Below are 18,766 nucleotides of genomic sequence, written 5' to 3' on the forward strand. Positions count from 1 at the left end.
GAGATGGATGAATTGAGGAGTCACAAACCTCTGTTCCAAGCTTTCACCTTCGGTTGCTTAGAAGAAAAATGATAGATTAGCTTTACTTTTCCCTGTTTTCTGCTTTTAACGTCCCGTAGAAAAGTACCCCGAAAATAAAATTTGCCCGATTGTCGTGAAAATCAAGTATGATTTTTTCTGGAATTTTTGAAAAATATCGAGACGAAGAGCTAGTCAGAGGGCTACACCAGTGGGCCACAAGCCATGGAGGTGCGGGCACACCCCTGGCCGCGCCTACCAGGCTTGTGGGGCCCACGTGCACCCCCTCCACTCATTCTAGCTCCCATCTGCTTCTCCTACCTCCAGAAAAAATCGTTTCGCACCTCAAACCCGTGTTCTTGCTCTTCTTGCTGGGATTTTCGATCTCCTTGTGCAAAGCACCATTCACCAAGCTGTTTTGGGGAAATTGCTCCTTGGTAAGTGACTCCTCCATTAGTCCAATTAGTTTTTGCTCTAGTGCCTTATACTTCGCGTATTTTTGATGCCTTGGTGACCCTGTTCTTGAGCTTTGCATGCTAATTTTAGGTGGTCCCAAGTAGTTTTGATGCGTGATATGGCCTCTAGGCACTTGTGGGAGTAGTTGCTACGAGTTTAGTTGAGCCTTGTTCACTTTTCCTTTGAGTCACTGAAAATATCATAAAAGGGAGATGTTCAGGAAAAACTATCATGGTGGTTCCTCAAGCAAGAGAGGCCCCCGTCTCGCGATACAGAAGCCCGATCCTTACCAACCAAGGAATGCACAGGTACAACCATGTGAATGGCCTTCTGATGAATTCATGATTGAGGCAGGTTTCAAAGACGAGTTTGATACACTTGTTCACAACGTCGGACTCGAAGAATTCATCTCCGATAAATGTGAACAGTATGTTACTCTTAGTGCCTCTTTTGTTCGTAGATTCAAATTTTCAGCTGGTCGTGACACATCCTAGTGTTTGATCTCTATGATAAATCGTATACCATGGATTTAGAGGATTTCAATTGAATTTGCAAGACACCTGTTTGGTGTAGTCTCAATGATCCTCCTAAATCTTCGGTTAGAGATTTTTTTTCTGGTATAACTGTCGGAGAAACTAGAGATATTACGCAGGCTACCATGGGGAGCATTCATTTTCCTGCCTTGCATTACTTTGCCCTCTTCATAGGTAGATGCATTAACGGCAAGATTGAGCATTGTCACCTCTGCGCATCCGACCTTAGTATTCTTAAGAGCGCAGTAACGGGTGATAGAAGTTTCAACATGGGAGCTATAATAGCAAGGAGGCTGAATAATAATGCTAATGAAGGGGATTTCTTTGGTGGGATCTATGACACACGCATAGCAAATTTTCTTGGAGTACCCATCCGCGAAGGAGATCCCCCGCTCCATACAGCTTTCCTTGATCGCGTCGCCTTGACACGCTATCAGTTCCTTGAGAGGGATGATGAATCCCTCCTATACCGGTTAATATTTAACCGGCAGCGTGTTTTCCATATTACCCTTCCTGCTCCTGCCTTCTTTGACTTTCGGGTAAAACAGAGTATTAGATAACCAGAGGAGAGGCAGAGGAGTATGAAAGGGAGGCAAAGGCTTCTCGTCTCCGTGAGGCAGCTATTCAGGCAGTGGCTGCAGCGCTCCCGTACAACCCCCATTATGATTTTGGGTATCGCTCGGACCATCCATGGGAGTAGACCAACCTAGGCCAAAAGCCTAAGCTTGGGGGAGTACGTGTTTCTACTGACTTTATATTCTTGTTTACACTTTAACTTTGTTAGTCGGTGTTCACACTTTGCCACTGTATCAGCCATGCTAGTTTATTTTCTTTTTCTCGTTTTCTTTTCGTGTGTTTGTCTAGTTTGAGAAAACACAAAAAGATTTTCTTGTTCTTGTTTTGCTTGTTGGGAGATTTCCCGTGTAAATAGTTTTCTTTTTTCTTTGGGTCAAGGTAGAAGACCATGGTTACAATGTTTAGTGGCTCTCGCATGCATATCTGTTTATCTGTCAAAGAGCCATATTACTTTGTCTTCTCCTTTGTGTTTGCTTGCAGATTCCAGCTTAGTCCAATGCACGAGAACGCTTATTATTGTTCACATCATTCGGTCGTGCAAGTGAAAGGCAATAATGACGATATATGATGAAGTGACTAAGCCTGGAAAAGCTGATATGAACTCGATCTATTTTGTTTTTGTAAATATGACTAGCTCATCGTTCCAGATTCAGATTTGTTATGAGAGAAACATGTTTGCAATGACAACTTGTAGATCATAGTTTCTGATGCCATGCTTAATCAGCTAGGAGCTTATAATGGTTTGTCTTGGATGCCAACATGAATTTTGAGATGACTATGATGTAGTATGATAGGATGGTATCCTCCTTTGAATGATTCAAGTGGCTTGACTTGGCACATGTTCATGCATGTAGCTGAAACAAAATCAACATAGCCTCTATGATATTCATGTTCATGGTGATTTATGTCCTACTCATGCTTGCACACAATGTTGGTTAATCTCAATGCATTTTGATGACTGTTGTCGCTCTCTAGTTAGTCGCTTCCAGTCTTTTGCTAGCCTTCACTTGTACTAAACAGGAATACTGCTTGTGCATCCACTTCCATAAACCCAAAGTTGTTCCATATGAGTCCACCATACCTACCATATGCGGTATCTGCCTGCCGTTCCAAGTAAATTTGCATGTGCCACTCTCTAAATCTTTAAGAAATAATCTGTTTTGCATGCCCGAACCGCTCATGTGGTGACAGGGGGCTATCAGTATCTTCCATGCTAGGCGTGTTATCCTCGATACGTGTTTATCCACTATCACTCACGAGAAAGGGGCCGATAATTGGAATGCCCAGTTCCATGCTCAAATTGAAAAGATAATTGCAAACAAAACTCCCCCTAGATTGATGTTGGTATGGACGACACCCGAGTATTCGACTAGTCGTGGAGTGCGATTGATCGGTGGTGGGGGAGTCAAAACTTTACTTTTCTGTTTGGGAACCGCCTATAGCATGTGTAGCGTGGAAGATGGTGAAAACTCTTGGTCATTGCGTTGACAATGAAAGCATGCCACCCAAAATTATATATCTCTGTCTTCAAAGCTTGAGCTCTGGCACCTCTGCAAATCAATGCTTCCCTCTGCGAAGGGCCTGTCTATTTATGTTCCTGTTGAGTCATCCTCTTCTTATAAAAGCACCAATTAGAGAGCACCTCTATCATTCTTATGCTTTGCTTTTAATTGATATTCAGTATGACTCTGACTGGATCTTCTTTGCCATGAATTGCAATGTTCAGTCAGCCCTTGGTCTTTGAAGGTGCTCTGCATTTATGTTTTGCGGTCTCACAAAGAGCTAGCGAGATACCATCTGTTCACACTGCTTCATGATTGTTTTGATTGAAGTGTTGACGTCTGAGACTTATTATTATTGCTCGCTAGTTGATTATGCCATTGATATGAGTTTACTGTGAGACCTAGATGTCTTTTGCTTATGTGGTTAGCTTGTGATCTTGCTGAAATTCTGGTTATGAGTTAGACATAGTTGCAACAACAAGATCAAACAGAGTTCGTAAAAGTTTTTCTTTTGTCTCTTTCAGTTTGTCAACTGAATTGCTTGAGGACAAGTAAGGTTTTAAGCTTGGGGGAGTTGATATGTCTCCGTCGTATCTACTTTTACAAACTCTTTTGCCCTTGTTTTGGACTCTAATTTGCATGATTTGAATGGAACTAACCCGGACTAACGCTGTTTTCAGCAGAATTGCCATGGTGTTGTTTTTGCGCAGAAATAAAAGTTCTCGGAATGACCTAGAAATTTACGGGGATTTTTTGTGGAATATATTAAAAATACTGGAGCAAGAATCAACCGGAGGGGTGGAGCTGTGAGACCACAAGCCCACCAGGCGCAGGCCCCCCTGGCCGCGCCTGGCAGGCTTGTGGGGCCCACGTTGCTCTACCACCTCCAATCTCAGCTCTATTTAGTCCCTTTCGTGTGAACAAATCAAGGAGAAGAGTTCATCGCGTTTTACGATACGGAGGCGCCGCCACCTCCTGTTCTTCCTCTCGAGGGTAGATCTGGAGTCCGTTCTGGGCTCCGGAGAGGGGAGATCGCCGCCATCGTCATCACCAACCTTCCTTCATCGCCAATTCCATGATGCTCTTCACCGTTCGTGAGTAATCTCATCGTAGGCTTGCTGGATGGTGATGGGTTGGATGAGATCTATCATGTAACCGAGTTAGTTTTGACGGTGTTTAATCCCTAGTATCCACTATGTTCTGAGATTGATGTTGCTACTACTTTGCCATGCTTAATGCTTGTCACTAGGGCCCTAGTGCCATGATTTCAGATCTGAACCTATTATGTTGTCGCCAATATATGTGTGTTCTTGATCCTATCTTGCAAGTTGTAGTCACCTACTATGTGTTATGACCCGGCAACCCCGGAGTGACAATAGTCGGAACCACTCCCGGAGATGACCATAGTATGAGGAGTTCATGTATTCACCAAGTGTTAATGCGTTGGTCCGGTTCTTTATTAATAGGAGAATCTTAATATCCCATAGTTTCCATTAGGACCCCGCTGCCACGGGAGGGATGGACAATAGATATCATGCAAGTTCTTTTCCCTAAGCACGTATGACTACATACGGAATACATGCCTACATTACATTGACGAACTGGAGCTAGTTACATATCTCTCCGTGTTATAATTGTTGCGTGATGAATAGCATCCGGCATAATCATCCATCACCGATCCAATGCCTACGAGTTTTTTCCTACTGGTCCTTGCTATGTTACTTTGCTGCTACTGTTGTCACTGCTGCTACTGTTACTCTGTTGCTACTAGTGTTACTCTGCTGCTACTGTTGTCACTTTGTTGCTACTAGTGTTACTCTGCTGCTACTGTTGTCACTTTGTTGCTACTGGTTACTCTTGCTACTGTTGCTATCACACTACTTTGCTACAGATACTTTGCTGCAGATACTAAATCTTTCAGGTGTGGTTGAATTGACAACTCAATTGCTAATACTTGAGAATATTCTTTGGCTTCCCCTTGTGTCGAATCAATAAATTTGGGTTGAATACTCTACCCTCGAAAACTTTTGCGATCCCCTATACTTGTGGGTTATCAAGGTCATGCAGCACCGGTTTCTGGAAGGGTTTAAACCCGTAAACATCGAACATTATGACGGGACAACAGATCCCGTCGTGTGGATAGAGGACTTCCTTCTCCAAATCATATGGCCAGAGGAGATGATCTCCACGCCATAAATATTTACCACTAAAACTCAAAGGACTGGCACGACATTCGCTAAACAGCTTACCAGAAGATTCCATTGGATGCTAGGAAGGCCTTGAGGAGGCTTTCCTATCTAACTTTCAAGAAATATATGTTCGGCCAGCGGATTCATTCGATCTAAGCAACGTCGTCCAGAAGACGGGGGAATCAGCCAGAGAATTCTGGAACCAGTTACTCACCAAAAGGAACCAAATCGTAGACTGACCGGACGCTGAAGCAATAGCTTCTTTTTGGCACAACCTCCGGGACGAATGGCTTGCCACACAGTTCGGCGAGGATAGGCCAAGAACAATGTCCGCCCTTACCTCCCTCATGACCCGCTTTTGCGCGGGTGAGGATAATTGGCTTGCTCGACGCAACCATAATGCGGACGGCCCTGGAACCTCTGAGGTTCAGGGTGAAAACGGCAAGCCAAGGAAATACAAGAACAAATGCCGCCACCGTAATGGTGATGCCGACAATATAGCAGTCAACGCTGGATTCCGCAGTACAAAACCTGGATAGTGGAAGAAGCCCTTTAAAGGGAACATGGATGGACCAACCCCATGGGATAAAATCATGGAACGGCCCTGACAAATTCATGGCACCCAAGACAAGCCCGCCACCCACACCAACTGTAATTGTTGGGTGTTTAAACAGGCAGGCAAGCCTGTCTCCAATGACCAAAACAGGGGCCCATGAAGTGAAGACGACGAGGATCCCCACGACCCAAATAATGGAGGCCAAAAGTAGTTCCCTCCTGAGGTCAAGGCTGTGAACACGATCTATGTCACCCATATACCCAAGAAGGAGAGGAAATGGGCACTACAGGAGGTATACGTCGTAGAGCCCGTACCACCTAAATACAACCCATGGTCGGCTTGCCCCATCACTTTCGACCACAGGGATCATCCGACCAACATCCATCATTAAGGGTCAGCCGCCCTAGTCCTCGACCCTATCGTCGATGGTTTCCACATCACTTGAGTCTGGAGGAAGTAGCCTCAATCTGGTCTATTCGTATACGGTGAAAAAGATGGGTATAGACCCATCACGCATCAAGACAAGCTGCACTACCTTTAAAGGAGTGATACCAGGCATGGAAGCCCGCTGCTCGGGCATGATAACACTGGAAGTTGTGTTCGGTTCTCCTGACAACTTCTGTAGCGAGGAATTGATCTTCGACATCATCCCCTTTCGGAGTGGATACCACGCACTGCTCAGTCGCACATCCTTCGCCTGCTTTAACATCGTACCCCACTACGCCTACATGAAGCCCAAAATGCCCGGACCCAAGGGAGTCATCATGGTCAACGGAAAACAGAGCATTCTCTCCAGACTGAGGAGCACACGGCCGCACTAGCAGCTGAATGTCAACACGACAGCGATACTTCAAGCCACAATCCGGCAACAAAGGCGTGAAGGGGAGGCAAACGGGTCCGAGCTTAAACTGACCAGTCGGATAATTCTTCGGGCGAGAGCGCATAGGGATACAACTCACACGACATGGCTCGAACACCACCAAGGTATGTCCTTCGACAACACAATTTCATCTTTAAAATTCCATGGGCTGCCGTGGGAGCAACCCACCACGGATCATGGGGTCGGGTCAACCGAGCTATGGTCCAACGAATCAAAGATAGGGCATCATGAAAAGCCCAAGCGTCAAGCTTCTCCATGTCATCGGCAGCTTTCCAAGTCCCTCTACTCAAGGTTCGCTTGCTGATCGCAACTTCCTATAAAGGATCATACCCCCACCCCTAGCAGGGGTAATAGATATAGTGCGGCCGAACACATGGCGGACGCGAAGTCACCCATGCAAGGTCGCTTGAAAAGTTTCTTCAAATACTTATATCGATAGTTACGTGTAATAGCTGCCTTTGTGCTACGAGTTATAAAAATTCACTGCACACTTTATTCCAAGTACCTTCGTATACATACACTTTATGCTTATCGACACTGTCAGGTCAAAATTACTTTTTGTACATGCTAAAAGTGTTATCGATCACTCACCGGGGGCTTGGATGGAAACACCTCCTTGGTCACTATACCGTCACTGTTTCTTATCCTCGGTGTTCGATTTCTCAGGATTTTGCTTTATATGCACCGGTTCCGAATTATGTCTTGGGTCTACAGTTGGATTGCCTGGCTCCTGTGCTTACCCCCTTACGTTCTGCTAGTTCGACTAAGGAGGTAAAGGGAAAACCACTGCCATTGTATTCCGGGTTGGCCTGGTTCGAAACACCTTAGTGGATAAAGCGAAAAAGTGATCATCATAATTAGCGAGAACTGCAATCCGAGCTCATATACAAAGTCGATTGTGATCGGATCACGGGACGGATCGTGATTGGATCGTGAAGACGTTCGACTACATCAACCGCATTTCTCAACGCTTCCGATTAGCGATCTACAAGGGTATCTAGATGCACTCCCCTTTCGTAGATGTTAGGGTCCATAGATTTATCTTGGTGAGTATAAGATTTTTTTTTTGTTTTCCATACGACGTTACTCAACAACTATAACCAACCTATAGTCGAAATCCAGCAATGGCACTTAGAGCACAAAGGCCTAAAAATAAAAGGTACACAATTTGCACAGATATTCTCGTCATCTTGTGAAATTGATGCGGCTAGTGAGGCAGTGGATGACGACGTAGTGCTGGTGAAGCTCTATATGCTCCTTCGCTAGACCGTGCTTACACTTCTAGGCAGAAGCCAGCGCCACCTTTGCACACATCCACATCAGTCTGTAATCTTGTTACAATAAATATATTAATGTCCATTGCTAGAGAGGGAAATAAATATATATCTATTGCAAAGAAAGGAAATATCACCCCTCCATCGAAAGAAATTTAGCAAACATGTGGTGTCCCATGTTAAATTGTTGTTATATGTACAAATCATATGAGATTAGTTCTTTGTCGGAATTAGAAGGAGCCATGTGGTCGCGATTATTTTCACGAGCAAACTATAGTCTAGTTCTGTTAAGGAGTCGTGTGACTCGAGAGGCAAATTTCTGACGAAAATAAAGATGGCCCCTTGATTATTTAGGGGGAGGTTGTATTAGTCATGTATCTTTCAAATATGTCATATTGCTGTTTATCTTTATTTAAATATTTTGATTGTATGTTGTCATCAATTACCAAAAAGAGGGAGATTGAAAGCACATACACTCCCTTGGTGGTTTTATAATTCATGACAACATAGATTGTCCCTTGGACTAACACTTTTACCTAGCATATTTCAACTATAGTCCTCATAGAGCATTGGCTAAAGGATTGTGAAGAGAATCCCCTTGATGCAAGGAAAGGAATAGGGTTGGCCAAGCTTCAAGCAAGAGGACTCTACATTTTTATATTTGTGAGAAATCACTTTTGAGTCCTTAGGAAAAACAATACTATTAAAAGTAGTGATGTATTTTATGATGAATTGGTTGCTCAAGTGCTTAGAGATAGCCATAAAAAATACTCAACATTTCTCTCACAAAAGCTCTATCGTAAGGCTACACATCAAAATCGGTGCCACCAAGAATTCCATTTTGACCCTATCAATTTTTCCAGTGACATAACCTTTGCCAAACCCTAATCTCCCGGTACCACCAACTTTCACATCGATGACACCGAAAGTCAGTGACCAACTTTCTGGTTTGTCGATTTCAAGAATCAGAACTTTCGAGTCTTGAAATTGGTCTCACCGAGATTTCAAAACTGCCTTAGGTCACCAAATCGGTACCACTGAGATTATCATACCGGTCTCACCGAGAATTCAAAACCTGCCACATTTAGTGCAACTCGTACCACCGAGATTCATTTCAGTGTCACCGAGTTGGGCAATAATGTTGTAACGGTTGGATTTTGGGTTATGCCTATATATACCCCTCCACCACCTCTCATTCACACAGGAAGCACTCAGAACACACACACACACACACTTGTCATATACATTTTTCTGAGAGAGAGTCACCTACTCATGTGTTGAGATTAAGAGATTCCAATCCATCCATTAGAAACTTGATCTCTAGTCTCCCAAAGTTGCTTTCCACCAAATCAATCTCTCCTACCCATGCCAAATATGCGGAAGAGTCATTGAGTGTTGAAGAGACTATATTTTGAAGCACAAGAGCAAGGAGTTCATCGTTCTACCGCATGTATTACCTTTTGAAGGGTGGTGCCTCATAGATTAGTTAGGCCTTGCTTGGGAGCCTCCTACTTCGTGTTGTGGAGTTGAGACAAGAAGTTTGTACGGGCAAGGTGGTCGTCTACTTCGTGAAGATCTACTCTGAGTGAGGCTAGTCCTTCGTGGACGGAAGCCATGGTGGAAAAGACAATGCCGCTTCTTCGTGGACCGCTTGTGGAGGAGCCCTCCGTGGACTCTGGCAGTCGTTACTCTCCATGGGTTGAAGTCTCCACAAACGTGGACATACGATAGCACCACCTATCGGAACCATGCAAAAAATCACCGTGTCCATCTTTGCGTTTGACCATTCCTAAACTCGACACCTTACTTCCATGTGCAACGGCTTTACTTTCCACAATCATATATGTTGACTAGCATGTGTAGGGTGCACTAGACTTGTTAGTATTGTTAAAATATGCTAATCATTAAAATTGATAAAAGGCTACGATTTTAATTTATACAAGTAGTCTATTCACCCCCCTCTAGACATCTCTTCTAGCGATTCAACAATTATTTGTTGCATTTAGATTATTCATTGTATTCAAATATGGTTTTGTAGTAATATTTATTGAATTATCCTCACTATTTAATTAAATTATTTTAAATAGGCTAGAAAGAATGTATTATCCACCGACATGTGGGTCCTACTTGCATAAAAAATATGAAGGACATATATTGAGAGTATCTAATCAAGGGTACCCCTTATGGGAGCCCAACAAAGGTCATTTTAGATGGCATGAGAGCGCGCGCCACTTGATGGGCTTTCAAAGCTCCCTCAAGGGGTACCCCTCACGTGCTCAAAGCTCCCTCACATTTTTATGAGTTTTCGGGTTTTAGATGTTTTTTTGGGTGTTTGTTTTTGGCTGGTTTTTCCTAGGTTTTGCAAAAAAATCTATCTTTTTTTACGTAAAAGGCGTAATTTTTGTTTTCGCGAGAGGCACAAATTCGCTTCTTGTGTAGGCATACATTTGCTTCCGAATGTGTTTTCTTACTTCCATGAGGAATATATTTGCTTCTCGTGGAGGGATAAGAAAGGGAAAAAACACATTTTTTCTTCTCGAGAGACACAACTTTGCCTCTTGAAAATATAAAAAGCATGTTTTTTCTTCCGCACAAGGTATAAATTTGCTTTTTATGGATGCACATGTTTGTTTCTACGAGAGACACCGTTGTGCATCTCGGGAAAGAAAAAACACCGTGCCTTTGGATTTTTTTTTTCTTCCCTTTTTACATATTTTTCATAAAAAAGTTCATCGAAAACTATTAAAATATACAATATAGCTTTAAAGATCTCGTCGTGAGAAATCAAACGGTGAAAACCGTTCACGATTTGGACGAATGGTTTAGAGCATCTCTAGCAAACCCTATAAACTGGTCAAACCATAAAAAATGAGGTGTTTACTGTTTCGATCGGAAAAAACGGCGCGGAGGAGACCCCATAAAACTTGTTCGACCCGTAATTTTTTAATGAGCGCGGTAAATCCATCCGCGAAAACCTTATATGTGCAGTTTTGGAGGTAGTATACAGTTCAACCCATAAACTGGTCAAACCTTGTCAGAGCAAACACGCTGCCGCGGAACTGGCCGAAATCTACCTGAAACTCATCGAAATCTGTCGCCGCATGTTGGAAGAAGCCGCCGCACGCCGGAATTTGTCGCCCCCGGTCCGAATTGCGGCTAGCTCGACCTACACTGCCAAGGCGAGGCCGTCCACGAACAGGATGGAGCAGGCCACCGACGCCCTGGATCAAGGCGAGGGCGGCACCTGAGAAGAGCGGGGCAGGGTAGGGAAGCTCGCGCAGCCACGACGGGGAACGTACGTGTGACAGCGGGCAGTGTCGAGCTCAATCGGGGATGGGCAGTGCTGAGCTCAATCGGGGGCAGGCGACGTAGGGCTCCTTCATTGCATACATGGCCGGGAACGGGCGACGCTTGGCGAGGCGGGGGCGAGGCGGGCGGCACCGAGACGAGCCGCGGTGCTAGGGCGAGGCACACCGTGGCCGAAGATAGCTCGTCGGGACGGGAGTAAAAAAAAATAAAGCTATAGTGAAATACAGTTTCATTTACGGGTCTATTTTGTCCGGGGCAATTTCACATCGTAAAAACGGTTTACAGTGCCCCTTATACGCGTTTTTAAGGATCGATTTTTATGAAGTCTGCTAGAGATGCTCTTAAGAGATAAAATATTTTGAATAAACAAATCTATCTAGAAAAGAAAGAAAAAACTAGATCACCATTTATCGCAACCTCAAAAAGGTGAAAGTGGCATTTGCAAGGGATATCCCTTAATTAGTGATTTAACGTATTATGACGACTTTGTATTTGTAGACAACCGCCGCATATTTTAAATATTATGCAACACACATGGAAACATATGGAACCGGCAAGCAGGTGCACCCATTTCTGCAAAAAATAGTAATTATGTAAATGGTTAAAAAAATCATCAAATATCTTGACAACAAACATGACTTAGGGAGTGTTCGGACTCCCTCCACTCCACAACTTCATGTCGGAAAAGGGTGGTATCTAGTTATATTTTACGTGCTCCGCTTCATGACGGTCTGCCGAACAAGGGCTTATTGTCATACTCGTAAAATCATTGGGGTGAAACGACTTTTGTTGTATTGCCCTATACAAAGTCAAAATCAACATTATATTTGGTGTACTAGTCATTCCATAGCCTTCAAGTTATTACGAAGCAACCTATCTATCATGGCGGCTCAGTTGCTCTAAGAGCTAGTATAATAGAGCTGAGTTAGCAGACTATCAGAAAATAAACAAGTATATTTTTACTTAGTTGAAGAAAAAAGAAAAAAATAAAGAAGGTAAGCGGATTCTTAGTTAAGAGTCACCTCTAGCACGTGCTTATAGGCATTTGTAAGAGTAAAAGGTGGATTATATGATAAAAAAATAATACATTATTCTAATTAAGTATTGTACATGTTGGCTATAAGATGGATTATAGATGACATGTCAATATCTTATAGCCAGCAGCTGGCTATACTATTATCCATGTTCTAAAGTTTAGCAAAAAAGAACTCAAAATAATAAGGGAAACGCTTCCACCCGATGCGCCGGACGAATCGTTTGGCAGGTCGCGCGCGGGCCGCGCGCCTCGCTGGCAGATGCTTGCATCATTTTTTCGTCAAATTTGCTGCAACCGTGTATTTTTTTGATACAAACGTTTTTCATGCAACTTTTTTTCTCGTATAAATTTGTTACATTTCTCCAGTAAAAAGCTGCATATACGTTTGGTTGCAATTCCAGTTCGTTGAATTTTCATTACAATCGATGTTTTTATTTTTGCTACAACTATGTTAAATTTTGCTACAACCGTTCATTTTTTGCTATAACCGTTCATTAAAAAAGTTGCATACACGTTCACGTAGATATTTATTACAACCGGCATTTGACTTTTGCTACCATGCACCATCAGATTCGTTTTTTTGCTACGATCACGTTGATATGTTTTTGCTACAAATTTTGTTTTTTGTTGCAACAGTTAACAAAATTGCTGCATCGCGACGAATTTTGCTGCATTGGAAGAGAAAATATTTCATGAAGATCCAACGGTGCGGACGCACGGAGTTGATGGATCGGGCGGCCCGCGCGTGGCGCAGATCACTCCCCTTTTTCGGGAAAAAAAGAAAAGGCGGGCCAAGTCAATTAGGCTTATCCAGTGACTTCGGTCCATCATCCAGCGACAGAAAATGAGGTATAGTAAGCCCACTCCCCAGGCCCATGTGTTTGGCAGGAGGACAGGAGACCTCGCGCACAGGCGAGCATATATAAAAGGTCGTCCGCCAATCTAGGGTTTCTTCTCGGACGCAGGCGGCGGCTTAGGGTTTTAACTCGCATCCATTCTCAAGGTAAGCGAGCAAGCACGCGCACCAAGCGCCGCCGCCTCCTCCTCCACGAACCTTGCCCTTCACTTCGCCTGGGCTCCTCTCTGATTATTCCGGTCTGTTCTTGTTCCGTTGCGTCCGTCTCAGGTTAGCAGGAGACCGGCCATGGCGCCGTCGCAGCCCAAGTCAGGGCTCTTCGTTGGCATCAACAAGGGCCACGTCGTCACCAAGCGCGAGCTGCCGCCACGCCCGTCCGACCGCAAGGGGGTAAGCAGCCACCCACCTCCGCACCCTTTTCTCCCTGTGCGATTGATCTACGCATGCATATTATGATGACTTCTGCTTGTTGTTTAGGCTTGTGCTTGTTCGGTATAGTTCCTGCCATAGCTGATGCCTATCTGTATTTTATTCAGTTGTAATTTGTGTCCAGTCTGGTAAGATATCGGCATTCAGTTGCAACGATTTGTGCTTGTTTGAATACTAGCGTGGTATACGTGTATCTTTGTTGTAGTTATGATCCAGAAGCGGTAGTGTTCTGAGTGTTATTAGCATTGTAGCATTGTTTGATTGATATTACTGAAGGTCCCAGGTTGTCTGGTTAAATGCGTGAGGGTTATCTTGCAACTACATGAAAGCCCTCAAAACTGAGGACTAAGAACATATATTGTGGTCAGCCTGGTGCCTGTAAATCTTGGCACTCCCAAGTTGCTAGCCCTGCAGGCTCAAATGTGCCAGCTTAATCATGTATTTTATAATTTCGTTCTAAAGTATCAGTAGAGACTGAACGCACCTTTCTGCATTAATAAATGCACTTTGAACATCTCGTTGGCCTTAGTTTTAGTTTCCTATTGTTGCCCACCTGTTGATCTGGCTATTCTTTCAGATTTGATTACTTATACAGGCATGCTGTATTTTTATCCCTTGCATATTATTTAATCAATTAGAACCATTGTCTTCTCATGATAAAACTCAAAATACAACCTTGCTATTTTTGAAGCAAAGAAACTATTATACACAACATATAATGCACAAACATAAACAAACTGAGTTATTTGGCCTTGTCTGCTAAAACTCAAAATTCAACCTTGCTAGTATTGAAGCAAATTAACTATCTATACATGACCTACAATGCCCAAACATAAACAAAACTGAGTTATATGTCCATTGTAGTCGGCTAGTTTTTAACGAAACTTGTGGTAAACAAAAACAAACTGAATTTTGCATTTGTAAGTTTCACTGTCATTTTTCAATAATTTATACATGTCTATTCACTTTGTATTTTCTTTACATTGTTATATCTTGGACACTTTTTGCAGAAAGGTACCAAGAGGGTGCTGTTTGTCAGGAACTTGATTAGGGAGGTTGCTGGCTTTGCTCCCTATGAGAAGCGTATCACTGAGCTTCTTAAGGTTGGAAAGGACAAGCGTGCACTCAAGGTCGCCAAGAGGAAGCTTGGTACTCACAAGAGAGCGAAGAAGAAGCGAGAGGAGATGTCAAGTGTCCTCAGGAAGATGAGGTGTGTAACCACTACTCTTATTATTGCAGTTTATATTATAGATACTATTTTACTATGTTGTCCTATAGTTCATTTTCCTTTTTTGTTCTAGATGACTTGGTTACAAAGATCACTACTGCATAATTCTTCCTCTTACACCATGAATGATGAATTTGTTGATCTTTAGGTGCTGCGGTGGCTTCTCTATATTACAAGCAGTGTAGGTTGTAGACAACAGTATTAACTTGAAAGATGGCAGTGTTATCGTGCTGTAGATAATGGAGCAACCTTGGTCATAATCATTATTGTTTATGTGGTTCTTTGATTGTTTCTTTTGCTTCACGAAAGTTCATTCATCCTACCAATCAGGAAACATAATAGTCCTGTAATTTCTTTTTCCTATAACAATAATAATATATATGAATGAGCTCATTGTTCTTTCCTGGTATGCAGGTCTGGTGGTGGTGCTGCTGCCGACAAGAAGAAATAGATTTTGCATGTTGGCGAACATTATTTATATCAATGCTTTGCCTCGTATTTTCAGATTATGCCAAGTTTGTAGCTTGTGGAAATTGGATACGAGTGTAGCGCTATCTTTAAGTTTATATCAATGCTTTGCCTCACATCTTAGATTATTTCAAGTTTAGAGTAAAACAATGAATTTTCAGCACTATCTGCCCAACTGGATTGACATAGTAGTACATTGCATTCTGAGTTTAGAGTAAAACTTTTATTTTTGACACTCTTTTTTGTGAACTTCTTGTTTCCGTAATCCACTATCTATAGTACTAAATGCTTTCTATTTTACGGAAATCAAGCATCTTTGTTTTCTTACGTTTGTATACCTGCTATTTATTCAGTTGCATAACATTATTAAGATTTTTTTTACATAATATTGGATTTTCTACTTTTATTTTGAGGCAAACTAAGATTTTCTACTATGTGGGACGTTTAGGTTTTCATCTTTTGGCCGCCCATATAGTTAGGATTTGGCCTGTTCATAATAGGCTAAAGGAAGGCCAGGGCTTGGATGGCAGCTGACTATTGGTAAGAGAAGAGTCTGGTTTATCTCAGATGAGTAGGGAGAGAGAGATCAAATCACTTCTTGCAAGTTAGAGCATCTACAGCCGGGGAAGTCATAAGAAATACGATGATATGTATCTCAAATTCTATGAATGAGAATAGGAAAAAGCTGTCCTTTGGTTTCCATCATAGGAGTTTCTCCATTGGGTCTAAGGCTAATGTTAAGACCCGTTTGGTTTATGGGATTTTTGGCCGTTCCAAAGGAAAGTCAGAGCTCCTTTGATTTCAAGGAATTGTGTAGGATTTTTGAAGGATTTTGACCCTTAGTAATTTTTTCTTTGATGATGGTTTGATTATTAGGATTGGCATCCTTGGGAACCTTTTCATAGGATCCACTTGTACTACATTTTGAAGGATAATTTTCATCCATTCAAACCTCTTTGTAGAATTTCTTTGTTTTCCCTGTGCTATGCAACATTCTTTCAAATCCTGTTGGGTATTATAGGACATGCCATCATATTCCTGTATCTTTTCTACTCCTTTGTTTTTGTTTTAGGATCCTATGAATTAAAGAGGCCCTTAGCTTACTTCCTCCATTCGAAGAAGCTTGTCCCTTAAATGGATGCATCTTGAATCAAATTAGTGCTAGATACGTTCATTTGAGTGACAAGCATGGGACAAGCATTTTCGGACGGAGGGAGCACATGTTTTCTTTGCTTTTAGTTGTTCGGTTCAAAGGAAGGCGCTAACACATACAGATTTCAAAGTACTAGTTGCCCGTTGCGTCAATGGTGCAAAGGGCGAGACGGAGCCAATTATAACGCATATATAGATTTTAAAGGACGAGTGACCCGTTGCACCAATGGTGCAAAGGGCGAGAGGGAGCCAATTCTTGAGAGAATATTTAAACGCCCAATTCTCTATAGATTCTTAGAGCATCTCCAACACCCGTGTTCTGGCGCCTAAAAAATGTGTTTGCCGCGCGCGCTTTGGCTGGTTTAGTGCGGGGATAGGCGCTGACTGCAACGGCCGCGTTACAATGCAGCGCGTGCGTGCCGTTGCAGAAGCGCCTAAAAGTGCAGCACGCACAAGCAACATGTACATTTTAGAAAATATGAGCAAAAATGATCAAACAAAATAAATCAACAATAAATAGTCATTACAACTTAAACAAATAGTTTATTGTTCAGTACAACAAATAATGCAATAAACACAACTAATAGTTCATGAACAATACAATACAAATATGCAATAAACACAACCAAATCATGCTCTTTGTGGTCCATGCCATGCCCACCACTCTTCAATCAGATCCTTGTGAAGATCATTGTGCGTTGCGGGACGCCGAATGGCATGATAGAAGGCAACAAAACGGGCTACCCTTTCATCTCTGTGCGACGGGATGTCTCAAGAGCTCATACTGTGAGTAGTCTAAATCTTGACCACGCTTATTCTCGATGATCATGTTGTGCATGATCACATAAGCGTGCATGATTTACTAAAGCATTTTTTGATTCCAAAGCATGTACAAGCGCGAGTGGTGTCGGCGGCGCGGCCGGATGGGGGTGGCAGTGGGGAGCGAGAGCGCGAGAGTGGAGGAGCGAGCGCAGGAGAGAGGAGCGAGCGCGGGAGAGTCGCGCGCGCGGGAGCTGGCGCAACAAATAAGGGGCGCGCGATTGCGTTTCGGCCAGCGCGTTGGACTGAAAATACCGCGCGCGTCCGCTGGAGCTGCCCGCCGCGTTGCGCGGGCGTTAAAACTGCCTTTTTTGCGACGCGACGCTAGTATAGCGCGGTTGTTGGAGATGCTCTTAGTTACACTATGATACACAAGGAAAGTAGAGAGGAAGAGATGGACATGGAGTTTCTACACCCACGAGCAAATGCTCCTGGTGTGAACAGTAAAATCAAATACATTCAAAAATTATTCAAAAAATTCTGAATTTTTTTGTGGCATACTTTCATAAATGTTTCTTGTGCATATACAATTTCATCGCAAAATCATATTGGTGAAAGGCATAGTAAAAAAGACAAAAACCGATGCTCTGAAATTGTTACTTATAAAAGCATTTTCGAGTTCTGATTTTGGTTTTTTTTGGCACGACTTCCACCAATGTGTTTTTGCAATGAAATTTTGTATGCACATAAAACATTTGTGAAAGTATGGCACAAAAAAATCAGAATTTTTTTGATTGATTTGAAATTATTTTTGATTTTATTGTTCACACAAATTAACGTGATGCAAAGATTGGAAAGCTCATAAGACAAGAGATCCACATGACATCGCTAAGTTAATAAGAGTTAAAATGGTATCATAATAAAGCTCGCTATGTATGTAGTTCATTAGTCATTGATATAAGGTGCAAACGTGAATAAATATATCTGTTGATAGAAGCTAGAAGGTAAGGATAAACAAGTGAGAGGACTATAGGTATCATCAATATACTGATCAATTTTCTGGAAGGACCTAACAACATTTCTCGATATCTATCACATAAAAGACTACACAATGTAAAGCATGGTAGTTTTAAGAACACTAGAAGAAAGGCATGAAAAATCTGTGAAGGAAGTGTAGGTCGCTGGAGTAGATGTACCACACACGGACGCTCATCCCGAAGCGATGATCAACTACTACTTGTTTTTCTTTGCTGGTCGTTGCAGTAGCAGCAACATCCCTAAGATTAGCAAGTTTCAAGCAGAAGGAGTATATGAGAGATACATATTCATATTGTATATGAACAGAAAAAAACCTAACAAGGTAAACCAAGGAAACAGAGGAATCAAACTCTAATTTCTATAGCAGCAAAAGATCCATTGCATGGGGCTTCCTAACGCTAATTTTTTAATGACTCATGCGTCCATTTCTAGTTTAGATAGATAGGTAATAGCATTTTTTTACTTCGTTGTAGAGCGAGGGCCTACATTTCAAGTCTGGGTGGTTCT

General features: G+C 42.6%; 1 protein-coding gene across 1 annotated transcript; it reads left to right on the top strand.

Annotated features, from left to right (window-relative positions):
• Positions 1-13,229: 13,229 nt before the first annotated feature.
• LOC123444934 (60S ribosomal protein L36-3-like) lies at positions 13,230-15,426 on the top strand. The gene is made up of 4 exons (XM_045121821.1): positions 13,230-13,332; positions 13,456-13,575; positions 14,625-14,824; positions 15,257-15,426. The coding sequence occupies exons 2-4, from the start codon at positions 13,474-13,476 to the stop codon at positions 15,291-15,293; spliced, it is 339 nt and encodes a 112-aa protein (XP_044977756.1). The 5' UTR covers positions 13,230-13,332; positions 13,456-13,473; the 3' UTR covers positions 15,294-15,426.
• The last annotated feature ends 3,340 nt before the right edge of the window (positions 15,427-18,766 follow it).

This window comes from Hordeum vulgare, chromosome 3H (assembly GCF_904849725.1).
Source record: "Hordeum vulgare subsp. vulgare chromosome 3H, MorexV3_pseudomolecules_assembly, whole genome shotgun sequence".
Classification (NCBI taxonomy): Eukaryota; Viridiplantae; Streptophyta; class Magnoliopsida; order Poales; family Poaceae; genus Hordeum; species Hordeum vulgare.